Source organism: Thunnus maccoyii, chromosome 9 (genome assembly GCF_910596095.1).
Source record: "Thunnus maccoyii chromosome 9, fThuMac1.1, whole genome shotgun sequence".
NCBI classification, from domain to species: domain Eukaryota; kingdom Metazoa; phylum Chordata; class Actinopteri; order Scombriformes; family Scombridae; genus Thunnus; species Thunnus maccoyii.
The window spans coordinates 30,185,106-30,200,392 of NC_056541.1; the positions used below are offsets into that span (position 1 = coordinate 30,185,106).

The 15,287-nt window shown below is 42.7% G+C and overlaps 1 protein-coding gene across 1 annotated transcript in view; it reads left to right on the forward strand.

Moving 5' to 3' along the window:
* cux2b (cut-like homeobox 2b) overlaps positions 1-15,287 on the forward strand; it is an 88,412-nt gene that overhangs the window by 57,315 nt on the left and 15,810 nt on the right. Inside the window, exons 4-7 of the mRNA XM_042421040.1 lie at positions 4,132-4,210; positions 13,427-13,567; positions 13,823-13,988; positions 14,938-15,017. Of these exons, the coding sequence (XP_042276974.1) occupies positions 4,132-4,210; positions 13,427-13,567; positions 13,823-13,988; positions 14,938-15,017 (466 nt within the window). The remainder of the gene's footprint in view (positions 1-4,131; positions 4,211-13,426; positions 13,568-13,822; positions 13,989-14,937; positions 15,018-15,287) is intronic.

Here is a 15,287-nt window from a genome sequence, read left to right on the forward strand (position 1 = left end):
GATTGCAGGTTTATTCCTCAAATTGTTTATTCAATGATTTAACAAGTTAAATTTTATTTTCTCAGTTTTATTTATTTCCAAATTTAATATTTTTACGTTAAGACAAGCAACTTCAATACATCATATGGGGCTCTGGGAAAACAAGACATTTCACTATTTTCTGTTGTTTTTAATAGACTAAATGATGAATCCATTATCTAAAAAATATTTGATAGACTAATTGAAATAATGAAAATAATTGTTAGTTGCAACCCTAATCTGTATTATTGTACCTGAAGACATTTATGTTGCCCCGCTCTACAGTGTTACAACAGATACTTGAAGCCTCTATCTTGGATGGTACTTTATACATGATATTTTGAAATTGTACCAGGAAGGGATGTATATTGATTGAAATATTATTAATTGCAAGTTAAAGAGCTATCTTGAGGAACTGGGAGAAGAAAGTGACACAGGACAAATTCTTACTAATTGTTTCAGCAAGAAACACAACTAGAGAAAAAGGGTTAGAAATTGACATTATACAAGGCTCAAAATGAAATGGTAGCATTGAAAATGGACAGACAGTTGAAGGACTGCATAAATGACAGATGTATTGTTGTTGTTATTTAATACTGGAATTGTTTTACCAATAAGAATTTAATTAGAAAGAAAAAAAACACCCTGGCTCCAGATTTTAGCACATTTTAACACAGCATTAGCAGAGAGTTGCTCGTATTTTGCCTCATTTTCTCAACACTTAGATTAATACAAATGTTTGTCAGGAATCCAGTCAATTCTGCTGGAAGGTGTTGTGACAAGTGGTGTTGCGGTGGTGGTGGTGGTGGGCTTCCCACTGTTTTGTTCTAATAAGCATGGAGCGGGACTGGGGTTGTTGTGACATCCTGTCAGCCTGTGGGCTGGACTGGCGCTCCGTAAGCAGCACAGTAGGATGGACTCCCTATGATTGTGCACTGACCTTTGCATCATGGGGAAGATGACAGGTAATTTAGAGGCCTCAGGGACTGTGGAACCATACATTTGCTGTCCCCAAACCACCCACAGCACCAACCACATTCACCTTGAGATGGAAGTAGTGCAGTTTTCTGCACTGTGCGTATGCACGCACATGCAGAAAACTGAGAATTAAATGACATGCTGTGCACATCCAGGCACAGATGTATATGCAGACATGATGCTCCAAGCATTCACACACTTATTTGCACACACAAAGAGTGCAAGATCTGCCTTGACACCCGCCCAACACCCCCATCATCGTCACACACTCTAATCACCTGCATCATCACAACCCAGCCTCAAACAACCAAATCACAGGGGGTGGCAAACTGGTAAGGCAGAGGGGGAAAACGATGATTTAGAGTGATAATTGCATAATCACCAGTTGTGATAATTGTAATTGATGACTGCATAATTGCTAATTGCGCTCTTTATGGGAACCTCTCTTTTCCGTTATCTCTCTGTTTCTATCTGTACGTTGCTCAGTAGCCCTTCACTCTGCTTCCTCTACTTCATTCTAGATTTATTCTCTCCTCCGTCATTTATTTTTTCTCTCCCCAACACATGCTAGCTTGTTCTCACACTTACAAACACATACACACACATGCACACACACACACTCACACACAAACACACACGGACTCACTAGCGGGTACTGTAAGTATTCTCAAAGGCTTATCAGTAAGTATTTCCCAGCAGCCTTGTCCCAGAGGCTGTGCTCTGCCCACTCTGTTGCTGCATGAAGAGTTATGGAGGAGCGCTAACAGGTTTCTTTTGTCTCTCTCTTGCTACTCTGCCCCAGGCTTTACTCCTGCTTGTAAAATCAACCTGCGGCGAGCCCATTCCCTCGGTAGCCATATCTTTTATCACAAAACGGGTGCAAACAAAGAATGCGCTGTGAGCCGAAGCCAGGGCCAGAGCCGTGTCTTGCAGCCAAAAGAGGAGAAGAGATTTGCCAGTTGTAGTCCATTCTCGAGCCACACCTTTCTGTACAACAACCTTATCTGCTCGTATCTGCTAGTATGAGACTTTCTCTGAAATCCCATGTGCTTGGCTGGAGGTGGATTAGCATGGAGATGAAGATGACTCCCTGATCAGCCCATATTATGCACGACACCTCAGAGTGCTTTGATGATAGCAAGGGTGGGCTGTGGGGGGGGGGGAGTATCTATACGCATTGCAGGCGCTAACGTGAGAAGGCATCAGGCAGGCGGGTGATTGATGTCTCTGCTAGCGTCTGTAGGCAGGTTAATGGTGTGATTGTGGAGGTAATCTCCGTGTTCTCTCGTTAAAGGATGATGGAGGGCCAAGAGACCCTACGTGTCTCTGGAAGATGGAGCCTAGCTGTTGCACAGGATCTCAGGCTTTTTACATATGCAGTTGGGAGCCTCATTTGATGTATACGCTTCAGAGGAAGCCAGGCCAGCCAGCAGACTGTCAGTGAAAAGTTGATGAGTCGCGGTGGGTTCAGCCCTGCTGTAGTGACCATGTAGTTCAGGTGTTAACTCAGGTTGATAATAGTTTGTCCAGGTGTCACAAAGTGCTGCTGGAGCTTTGGTCATTGTCAAGCTGAAGAGCAGTGGACCGATATTGGCTGAAAAGAGCTCTCGGTCACCAAACTTGTTCTGTTCACAGTAAAAATGAAGCAAACATAAAAACAATCTCTCATCAGTGGGGATGAAGCAAACCTTAGCTGAACCAACACTAGTTGTTGCTCATAGCCCACACATAAAGCTGGAAACAGTGTTTATGGGGCCACACTTTTTCACTGATTGTAAACCAACATGCCAACGTTAACATCATGTCCTGAAAGGAGAGGGGAGGTGGGTAGGTGGGTGGGTGGGGGGGTTAAAGTGGGGTATAGCTGAGTATAACAACAGCATAGTGTTGCAGGGAGCTGGCTGAGAGATGCAGACTATTGCATCTGTATTGATTAGGCTCCAGCCTTTTCCATTTTCCATGAACTCCTCTGAGCTGCTCCAAGTGGGAGTGATGGGAGGATTTGCTTGATCTTTATGATATTTCTTTAAACATGATGCTGTCGTTATGCCTCCCCGGGGAAGACGCCAGCCATTTCCAGTAAATCAAAGGCTCTCCGTCCCTCGCTGTTTTCCACACACCTTATTTATAACCCCACTAAACAGCCCCAACACACAACCACCACCACCATTCTCATAAGTGTTTTCTTTGCAAAATGGATGTTTTTGAAGTGCAGTCATACCAATGAGGAGCAGCCCAGCTCAGCCATACCACACACTTGACCCTCTGTTGTGGAGTCCATTGAGCTAATACGATAGAGGCTGTAATCAACAGTGACAGAAATGACATAGACAATAGATGACAATAATTTGAATTCCGTCTGCTCTCGGAGTAGGGGGGTCATTTGGATGAGCCTGATCTGATTTACTGTCGCAGAGCTGAGGACGTTGAGAGGCAGCCGCAACACGTCCTCTGACTTACAAACAAGCCCGAGGTCTTAGCGGGAGCTGGGAGCAGGATAACCCACATATCCACTAGTGCAGGTGCCCTCTCCATGGGGCCAGGTGGTGGCTAATTCGCTTTCTTTGTCCCTCCTAATGAATCGTTAATTGGTTTGCATCACCTGCCGAGCTGAGGATAGCAGGTGCCGAGTGCTGCTGGTGACGAAGGCCACTGTCACTGGTGAGCCTCCTTGCGTGCGCCGACACCTACATTTAACAGGCCAAATGTCACCTTGCAACATGCAGCAGCTTGGCAGTTAAACAGCAAAGATATCATCATAGTTTATGCCTTGTTTCTCTAGTTGTCAGTGCTTGTACAGGAGAAGCACACACAGCCTTGGAGATGGTGAATATGCACAGGCTATGAACTGCACAGCATTTCTCTGTTACACATACTGTAGATACATATATTAGTTTGTATACGAGGAGTTCAGGAATGTTTGTTTCATTTATTGGCAGGATGCTGTGAGGTTGACCTTTGCTCTGGCTACTATTGATTCATTGTTAGCTGTTTAAGATTTTAAGCGTCTTCTTCTCTGTCTAAAAGCATCAATTTAAATGCCTCAAATGTTAAAGTATGCTTTGCATTGTGATTTAGACATATGTCAGGATTTATCAGTCGATGATTACCTTAATGGCGTCTTCTCCTCTGCAGGTGGTTGCTCTGAACAAGCGCAGTAAGGAGGCCGAGTCTGCGTTCCTGGGAATCTACAAACAGCTTATCGAGGCCCCAGGTGAGTCTCCAACTAAGACCGGAGATCCACATCTTAACAAACAACAACAACAACAACAGCAGAAGCGTAAAAACCACACTCAAACACATTACTTTCAGAATTATCTTTCCCCTTTCCAAGATCACTCCCCGGACATCAGTTCCCCATCAAACCTATACCACTATCACAGGACCAACCTTATAAGTATACTCACAGACATATCATGTATATATGAAGCAACACACAAACCAAAAAGTAATTTTCTTGCCATAGATAGATATGCTGCAACAGCACATGGATATAAGATACATAAAACCCTATACCCTGTGGCTCTTATCTATTTTTCAAAGTCTGCGCTCTCAGAGTGGTTTCCAAAACTCTGCGTGAGGCCACTTCAAAACCCAGCACTAGTTCTTGAGTGTAGCCTGGCTGAGGAGCGAACACATCCTTGAGGATCTCTGCTGCTGATTGTGGAGGGCCAATTAAAATCCCAACTGAAGTCTGGCTTCATGTGGAACTCAGGCCTGATGAGGCCAATGGGGGAAAAGGGATAGAGGGGGGAAAGACAGTAAGTTAGAGAGGAGGAAAGACATATTGTGTGTTTATGCAGTTGTTATTTCGATGCCAGGGCACATGTACTGTATTGCTCTTTGTTGCAGGAGACGGCAGTAAAATGCAGCCCAATCTCAGTCTAGATCAGAGAAACACTTGTGGCAGGAGTAGAGAATGCTGTTTACAGATTCAATGAATACAAGATAAAAGTCTGCGTCAGAGAAATAGCGACGGCGGCAGCTGACTTTTAAAGGTCTCCATTTTTCCTTGAAGTCCCCTGCTTGATATTGTGCCACGATACACACACACACATACACACACACAACACACACAGACTTTGAATGGAGTTATTTCCTTGATAAGAAATACTGTTCTTTGAAGATGTATTCTGTTTGATTTTCTGACCTATACCTTTTATATCAAGGCCTTAATTCAAGCCCAGGAGCGTCTTGTGGGATATATTTTGTCAAGAACCCCTCTCAAGTAGAGAATAGAGTCAACTAAGAGTTGTTATGTTCAAGAACAAAGACTTTAAAATAAAAAGAAAGGCCACTGTCACCCAACATCAACTAACAAGCATAAAAGAATAAAGAACAATACGGTACAATAGCTTTTGTTTTCAAGGTAACGTTTTCTCAGTCTCTTTTACATATAAATTCACAAGGAGTCTTTCTATCTGGTCATTTTACTGAATATACAGTGGCAGACTTTCCTGTGTCAAACTACATCAAGTGATGTTGCACCACCAGCCTCATACCTCCATTTGACCTTAGTTTTAAAAAAGGAGTCTATTTCACTGTTTCCTTGGGACTCATACAAAGTGAAGCTAGTTGGTTTCTTTCTCAACAAAGGTCAGAGTGAGCTGTGGCCTGACTCAGTACTAAGTAGTACTGGCCAAGTTAAGTAATCAATTACTCATCACTTATTAGTCAGACATTACTTTACTAATTATTTAATGGCAGAAGTAGTTACATTATTACATCATTACTTTCATTACTCAGCATAGCGCAGTCAAAGGTGTCTTGCAACTCCAAACATGCCACACCCACATGTTATTATTCTGTATTTAACACATCGAGAAATAAAATTAGACATTGTGGTTTAACAATTTACTGACCATCAACAACTAGCTTAGAGTCCAGAAGTCCAGTTCTCACAGTGAACCACCAGGCAAGCTGAATCACACATGCAGGCTTAACAGTGGCTAACATTAGCAAGCCAGCTAATGAGACACATGTTGAAGGTGTATTCCTCCTCTTTTGGTGGAAGCTAGCTGCCTCCCCATACCTCCAGCTCCTTGCCCAAGCTAAAACATCGCAGACCAGTTTGTCAAGGTTGGATTACAAATCAGGCAAAGTGGGCAGCTTTCACTTTCAGGAGGTCCAAAAGTCCCAGGTTTACTGCATGGAAATAGTTCTTTGGTAATTTGATTAATTACAGATTTGTTAGGACATGTCAGGCAGTCCAGCATTATTTTCCAATAATGAGGACCTTGTGCTGTAGAGAGGCCCTGAGTCAAATTCTACTTTAAGGACCTTCATTACTTTAGTTGTGGTGCATATGCACATGTACTGGTGCATATTCCTAAATAAATGTGTGATTTAATTATTAATTAATTTAATTAAATTACCATAAACTAACTGACACACACATATCTTGGAAAATGTAATGTTATTATTGTGACGGAGTACTAGATGGTCTCTGGGCAAATACTGACGCTGCCACATGCTCTGGACTTAATGGGAACTAGGAGGCATCAGGGTACATAGAAGTTGTACAGAGTGCATAGTGGATGGGTGGGAATGGGAGAACAGTAGGGGCCCAACAGCACCTTTTGGGCCTGGGGACTCCTAATTCCGCTATGCAGTCTGTCCACTCAAAACACAGAGATGAAATTGATATCAACTCTCCATCTAACTCTTAACAAGAGCGAACAAGCTGAGCCTTCACTATGTAATGGAGTGTTACTGAGTTTAGTAAAGACAATGTAATAATTACTGAATCCCTTAACCTAAAACTGAAAAACTATAACTTGTTATCTCTATTCTAAGTGACAATAAGAATGTACAACTCTAAAACTGCCTGATCTGACACAGTGACCATTTTGAAAAGGCAAAAATATTGTGTAGTCTGATCCCAGCATTCCTCCACTTCTCCGGCAGTAACTGAACAGAAAACCAGAGCAATGAGAGTATTTCTGTGCTGGGCCCTTGCAGTCACTGTACATCTTGCTGCTAGTGTCCAAGGTCACAACCCCCCCCCCCCCCTCTCCAGCCCACCCCTCGCTAAAATGGATGACTCCAGGTACACCGGAGGACAGTCATTTGGCTGTGGCCCCACTTCTCTGTGCCCCTCAAACACAACAGCGAGCTTTCCCAGCATTCCCCCAACAAATGCTACAGCTCATGTATTTTTAATCTTTTGACAGATGCAATTATTCTTTACACGCCGTGCTCGTTAATCTTAATGCAGTTATTACTATTCATTGCTGGACGTTTTTCCCTCCTATTATTTTAATTTGAAAGCGTCTCTCCCTCAATGTGTGTGCGTGCTCATTTGTGTGCCGTTGGTCCAATCGGAACAGGCCAACAGCGGAGTTAATGAATGCAAGACGCGAACAAGGAAAGGAGGGGGAGGGGCACCGGCGGCAGCAGCAGCTCAATATGTGACCTGTTGTATCTGGCTATCATTAACATTTGGTCACATATCAGTTATCCACTTTGCCGTGCCCACTTTTGAATACAAATAACATATCCGTTATGTTTGTGAGATTCCAGAGTGATAATGTTACGCTTTGTTAATGCAAGATAATGTTCCTGTTCAATGGCAACTAGAATACAACAGTAAACTCAGAGCAGAAATAACTTCTTGATGCAAGTGATTGAAGTGACTTTTTTTCCTCTCCTCTTGCCTTTTATGAGGCCCTAATCCGAGTTGTCAATCCACTGGAGTGTTTCATTAGCGTTCTATATTTTGATTTGCCTGTGACATCTCCTCATGCTGTGCACTATAACTCCTACCCAGTCTGGGGCTTGAAAGGGGTCTGTTAACAGTGTTTCCCTAACAATGTTTATATCACCTCCGCACGGTTTTGATCAGTGCAGATAAACATGTCCTGATCACTGAACGCTGAAAAACAGTGGCAGCTTCTGCCCAAATTCATCGGTTTCCCAGAGATGCACCTAACTTCCTTCGTCTTTTTCTTCCTCTCCTCCTTGCTGCCTCATTGTGTTCCTCTCTCCTGGAGTGTGTGTGTGTGCAAGCGTGCAAGTGGCGTTTGAACGTCTGCGTTTGTTGCCACCTCTGTGAGAGCAGCGAGGCCCTGTCGCCAGGGGCGTAGCCCTGAGACTGACGCTCCAGGTGTTTGCTCTTCCTCACCTCCTCTCAGTACACACACTCATCCCTCAGGATCCACCCCGCTCCCTCTCTCCTTTAGAACACAGCTCCTTTTATCTGAGCAGGGAGCTCACTGAGAGTTTGTGAAGATTCTGATCTGAATACACCCCTCTAAGTGTGTGTGTGTGTGTGTGTGTGTGTGTGTGTGGATGTGTGTATGTGTTAAGCCTACGGCATGTCTGAGGTGTGTGTGTCTATGTATGTGTGTGCATTAGTGGAAATGTTATGGCAACAGTGGTTGCTAGTGGTGACCAGCAGTACTGCAGAGCACAAGTACAAGCAGCTTTTTGTCACATCAAGTCTTATGTTGTCTTGTGGTATGAGATGGTTGTAAGTACCTTACATATTCACATCAGATGTCTCCCTCGGCTATGAGATTACCAGAACAGAACGCACTGACCTTAGTAATTCAGAGTCATTCAAATGCATAAAGAATAGTTGTCCTTCTTCAACCCTCCATAAACATAAGCAAGCAGCAGCGAGAGAGGCCTGTAAGGCACAGCGAGCTGGCTTTATTGTAATTGTGCAGCTGAGTACCTACAGTCAGGATGAGAGGGAAGCGGGAGTGCTGTGTGCGTTTGTGGCGGTCTGTCGGAAAATAAGGGCGTATAAAAGCTGATGGGGAATGAAAGCTCTCTGGGCGGGACGAGATTATGCACAAGTGATTAATAAGAGCAGTAATAAACAAAGGCCCAGGAGATGTTTGAGGTGCTTAATAATGCATTATGTTCATAAAAGAGCTGGGCCTCTCGAACTGATCCCTGTGGAGTAGGAGACCCCAGAGGGACCAGGAGAGAGTGTGCTCTTAAAAGAGAGCTTGTATAGGAATGTCTGTCTGTGTGTGTGTGTGTGTGTGTGTGTGTGTGTGTGTGTGTGTGTGTGTGTGTGTGTGTGTGTGTGTGTGTGAAGATAAGATGTAACTGTGGGATTACAAAATGTAAAGACATAGACTGGTGTATTTGATGACGTTAATTCCTTGTGATTTGTCTTACATGTCTCATAAATAAGAATGAGAGGTAGGTTTTTTTTTTTGTATAATATTTGGAGTGAAGTTTGGTTTGGATGTCATTGTTACTTCTTTTTTTTCACTGCAGCATCTCGTGTTAATTTTAAATGCTATCTAGCTCTGGCTCCATTCTTTGTTCTGAGCTTTAAAATGTCTTGGTATTGATGTCATTCCTTCTCCGCCCTTCAGTCTGTCAGACAAAGACGTGGAACAGCAATGAAAAAGAGCAGGTTAAGAAGTTTCTCTTTCAGCTTTGTTTTGTTCACACACAAAAGCCGCCGCTTCCCACAATCTTTTTTTTTTCATTCCACCTATCTTTTTATTTTAGTATTTTCTCAATCCTTTCACAACATCAAGGTAAAGTGAGTCTTAGGTTTGCTATCTGAATATCAAATGCTCTACTGGTTTAAAATGCACCACAAACAGAAAAGTCATGTTTATGAATTTGTTGCAAGCAGATTCTGTTATTTCCTATCAAAACTAATCGTTGACAAGTAGAAGAAAGAAGGCAGGCATTTTATTCTACATACCTTTATCACTTTACATTGTCAAGGTGAAAGTAAAGACTTAGTGCTCTGTCAACCTAGTTTTGGTCCTTGACAACAATATTACAGCAGTGTTACTGTTTGTTGCAGCAGCAGCGGAGCGTGTTTATGGACCTTGAAGTCCACTCAGAGGAAAAAAACAAGACTGTTTTGAATGAAAAGAAAAAACCTTGGAGCACAGCCTTGTAAATTAATTTGTTCGTGTTGTATGATGGGAACACAGCTGGCCTCATTAACATGCGCACAACAAATAATTATAGCGTTTTTTTCTCTCTTCAGCCAGCCAATGCTTGGCTAATGGGCTTGCTGGGTTAATTATGTCAGAGCGTAATTACACAGGGCCCAGGGAGACATAATGGTGCACCCTGCTGCGCCCACACCGCCTAATGATGGTGTATCGCTGACAGGGCCAAGACGGACCGCCCTGACACACCTGCTTGTCTTGGCGCACACCACCCTGATCCACCCCCACCCACCTGAACCTGTGCACCATCCTCCACAGTGCCACCCGCAGTCCACTGAGCCATCCAGCCTCTGACAGGCTTTGGCTTCCGCTCACCATGGACTGAAGGCTCACCCAGATACACTAACTGCCTCCTGCTTTGAGATGTGCAATAGCACAGAAACAGCAACTCAGTGACCACAAGGAAGCAGCTACAGGATGGCAGCCTCATTACCGCTCAGTAAAAGTGATGAAACTCAATATCAATGCAGAGATTGTGTAAAAACAATTAAAAGTTTTGGTAACTTTTGTTGGCTAGTAGCAAGTTAGGGATGAAGCTAATCCACACTATGTGAAGAGCAAAAACTTCTTTTTCAATACACTGTATACAAAAATGAAACTAATTTCAAAGTCAATCTGTGGTTTGCCTTAACATATCCATCCTTTTAAATAAAGGTTCATTTTTTCTGTTTTCTATTTATGGTCTATTTATTTCTCTTCTAAATTTCTGTTAATTTCTGAGATCTGGGAACATGGTGACATTGCTACAAAGTCGAATGTGGCAAGAAACACAAGAGAATTTATTTGGAACAAAAAATGGATGCGAACTGTAAGATTATTACCCAAACTGTCCATTTACAGTTAACAGATTGACTTCCTGATACCAACTATTACCAACTGTACTTGCAGTGATTATGATCAAACAATTTTCCCGTGTAATGAGAGGTTATTACCGTCATTTTGGGTGTGCTCATATTCATTTTACCCCCAAATACATTGGTTTAGATAATTTGGCTGAACTGTTTAACTGTGAATGTTAAACAGTTCAACCTGACTTGTGAGAGACAGATTAAAAAAACATAATAGTTCAAACTGATGCCACTGAAGAGATATTGTGACTTTTAGTGTCTTGTATAGGTAAAGTTCTAAAACTCTAAATGTCCCATAATGCAAATCAAATGATGACATTATTTGGGTTATTTTCTAAGACTTAAGAGACCCAGACGACATTACGCTATGTGTGACTGCTGTTTCTTGCCCCATGTGACTTTGTAGCAATGTTCCCAGATCTCAGCAATTACTTTAGTGGGTACAGTTGTATTATAACTTATAGAAATGATGTCCAAAAATACAAAAATATGACCCCAGTTGTATTAAACTGGAATTATCATTTAATGGCAGACATTTCTCATTGTGTGTGAACAGATATTTCCACATTTTCCCGGTGATGATATTGAACCCTCCTGTGTCACTCTGCTCCTCTTGGTGGCTGCGATTCCTTCAGAGCTGGACCTGTGTTTCACCAGAGAAAATGATGTATTAAATGTCCTGTGATTTATTAGCTTAAACGAGGTGCTGTTGCCCGATCAGTTATCATGACCTCAGAGCAGACATCCAATCATCCATGATTAAGATAAGGGATGAATTAAAAACTGAAGCGTTTATTTGCATGGAGAGTGATGTGACTCACCTGATGTACATAATGCCTCGTCAACTGTGTTGTATTTTTTGATGAGCAGAAATGTGAGCGGCGGGATTAGTGTTGAATTCCTCCACCATTCCAGGTTTTATTTGGTGGATTTACCATCAGAGCCGCTCAAAAAAGAAGCCGCACAGCTGCTTATGAACTACATCAATTAGTAGCTTTATTTTCCAAAGTTATCAGCAGTCCTTCTGGACTCTCCTTCAGTAACTGTATATCCCTGGCCCTTTGAGAGTATCCCTGCTGCTCTACTTTGACGGGGGTTAATTTTGTATACAGACTTAAATTATATCCCTTCACTTTAAATTTGACTTTACTTTACTCCCCTGCCACTGATTGATAATCCTGGCTTGTCCATGTGTGAGAGATCCCTTACTATAATCTCTGTCCTTTGATCATTAAAAGTTGAAAGGATATATGGGAAAGAGGCTGATAAAGTGATTTCTGTGACAGTGGGTCGATGGAATAGCAGTGCTTTAAGTCATCCTGTTTGTCTTAGAAGAGCTGTGCTCTTAATAGTGATGTCCCTTGTGACTGATGCAATATCTCCACAGTTGGTGTAACAATGAATGCAGACAATGTTTGACTGTAAACGGTCCTGGGAAAAATAGCTCAATCAATTAAATGGCCCAAAATGTTTGTCTGATGAAAATGCAGATATGGCGAGCTGCAATGTATGGCCAGGATTTCAACAAATTGCACGTCGTAGAAGTTTTGAGTCTCTGATGAGCATTTATTTTTGTGGCCTGTCGGCTCAGAGTTTGCATTCTCACAGTGGCATCTGGCAAAGTTTAAACGTCTGTGGTTCCAACTTCTTATGAAAAGTCACTTCAGTCAGTGCCCATACTGAAGAAGGGATCCAATTGGGTTCCACACAGAAGTCTAAGATGAGCGGATGAAAGCTGTGGGAGAAAAGTTTGTGCGGCAAAGCAGCGATTTTCCTCCTCTTTTAGAGTTTTGAAGGGCTGTGGTGTGTGTGTGTGTGCGTGTGAGTGCGTGTGTGTGCACGTGGCTCTACATCTTGCCTCCCCCCTTGTCAAGGAGCTCCCCTGAGCTTCCCTCTCTGTGCTTTGGCACTAGATGTCACCTCCTTTGGTGTTCGGCAGGCAGGTACACAACAGGAGCAGCTCTCTCTCTCTGAGCTGTTGAACTTTTCGGGAGGGGAAGAAAGGGAAGGGGAAGATTAAAAACAGCCCTGTGATGTGGAGTGCCGAGCTGCCTCCTGAGAATTCCTGGCATAATAATTTAAATGATCAAATGATACAGAGGAGACTTGTTAGTTGAGAAACAGCCTCCTAGTTGGCCCCATGGGCCCGGTGCTGCTGCGCATGCATTGCAAAACAGCTCCTCTGTTGTGCTAAAGAATCCTGCTTTTTTTTTTTTACCCCCTTTTCAGGAGCAGACTTTTTCTACACTTTGCCTAGGTGTATACATGGAACTTAAGACTCCGTCACATATTCATGGCAATCTTTTTGTCTTCTTTGCCATTTATCAGCACATGAGAAGACTCATTAGACTTGATATCTGAACATGTGAAGGGTCGGATCCAGGCTTGTGTCATTAGGTCCAGCCTGTGAAATTTTCAAAGGCGCCCGAGTGGGGAAAGTCTAAGAGTCACTCTTTGGAAACAAGTCTCAGTGGAATAGTCTGCCTCTGTTGAAACTGCGATGCAAAAAACTCTGTAATGTGCTTTACAGGCAGCGCACACAGTAAAACAGTTATTTTGCTTTTTTTGAAAAATAGGAATGTATGGATATCGTGTCAATCTTGGTAGTTCTTTCTACAGAGATTTGTTTGTGTCTGTTTTTCAAAGATCCGGCTCCTGTGCTGGAGGCCTCACACACCCTGGAGGAAAGGCTGCAGCAGCTTCAGAGTTCAGCCCCAGACAGCAAGGCCCTGGTGAGGGAGATCAGCGGGCACTGGAAGAAACACCTGGAGTGCCTTGAAAAGACAGGTCAGGCCAATATCATGCACGTTAGGGAGCCACCCTACTTGGAATACACATTTTTTAATGCAGGTCTGGAAGTGCTGGCAAGTTAATTATATACACCAGGTCTTGAGAATGTTGTGAATAGTACCAAAATATCTAGAAAAGTATTTTTTTAAAAGTCACATTATGAGGACTTTATATTATTTTATCATATTGCCTTGTTAATTATAGAGCACTCAGTGAATGTTAAACCCATGGCAGCTCTTTCCATGCACACAGAACCCACAGAGTGCGGCCCAGCAGCCTCAGGGGCAGCAGTGACAGGAGACGCCCCAGAATCCAGCTCTCCAGCCTCCCTGATGACCCCCAACAGCACACCAACTCCTGGGGCCCCTGGCTCCCCACAGCAGAACTGCCAGGACCGAACTGAACAGGACGAACGAGGGTGAGAACCACTGCCGGCTGGCTGCCTCTGGCTAATACAAGATTTATATTTCTTAAAAGAGATGAATAAACCTCCATAGCCACACAGGTTTACTGAAGTAATTATTTTAGATAGACAGAAGAAGATTGTAACCCTTTAATATCCCAAACCATTTTCCAATCCAATTTTTATGCTCATTAAAGGGGAACTCTACTGATTTTACACATCAAGGTCTGTTTACAGGTCTTGGGGGGTACTACTGCACAGGTGAAAAAAAAGTTGTATTAAGCCGTTTGTGGCTCAAGGGGGAGCTATGTGAAGTTTGATAAATTGCCTCAGCGTCAGTTGGGGCTGAACACTACAAGTTTGAAAATGAAACAAATCTGGGGGTGTGGAGTTAGAGAGAAGTGAGGTTATCAGACCTCTGTAGCCCGCTCCTCATCTTTGAGGCTGACAGCTCCAGGCTACATTAGCTGCTACTAGTATAACAAACCCGAATCTGTACAGTCAAATAAATTGAGTAGAGTTACATTGTGGGTAATGTGGGCGCCAGGTTTTGACAAGAAAGAAAAATGTAATAAAAAAAGATGATATTTCTGTCTCTTCTGCCTCAGTTTTGATCCTTTTTGATCCTACATAGGTGGAGTACTCTTTTAAGGCAACAATATTCATCAATTCTTATAATGATTTAACAATAAATAAGTAGGATCAATTGTTTTCTGTCTGTGACCCAGAAGAAAACAAGCCTAAATATCCCCATTTAGCCAAAAACAATCATGCATACATGGTGCTCTGAAAGGCTCCTAAAATGCATCCACATTCATAAATTTCAGTTTGTCTGTGAACTCTGTATATGCCATTTCTAGGCAGGGGTAGGTTGGGATTAACATATTTTTATGTCTCAGAGCATAAAGTTGCATATAGTGTGGACATGATGCAGTGTAGTAACTGACAGACTTTCTTCTCTCAGGGAGGAGGAGGAAAGCGCTGATGCTAGTTTGGCTGACAGACTATCAGAGGCCGAGGAGAAGATCAAGGTTCTGCATTCATGTAAGTGGTTTAAACACTGGCACGCACTATAGCTGTTAAATTTAATTTCAACATATTGAAGAGCCTATACTTGTATAATTGCAGTATGGTGCCCCCTACTGCAACACAGCCGCTCCGCTGCTGCTTTGTTTTCATAGCTTTAAGTTAAAGCTATCACATTTTTACCAAATGATATCATATGTAAGTTTAACATCAGCTTTCCATGAATTCTGTGACTGTTAAGGGTGTCCCTACATTGGTTATATTTGAGCTAAAACTGACTTGTAATTG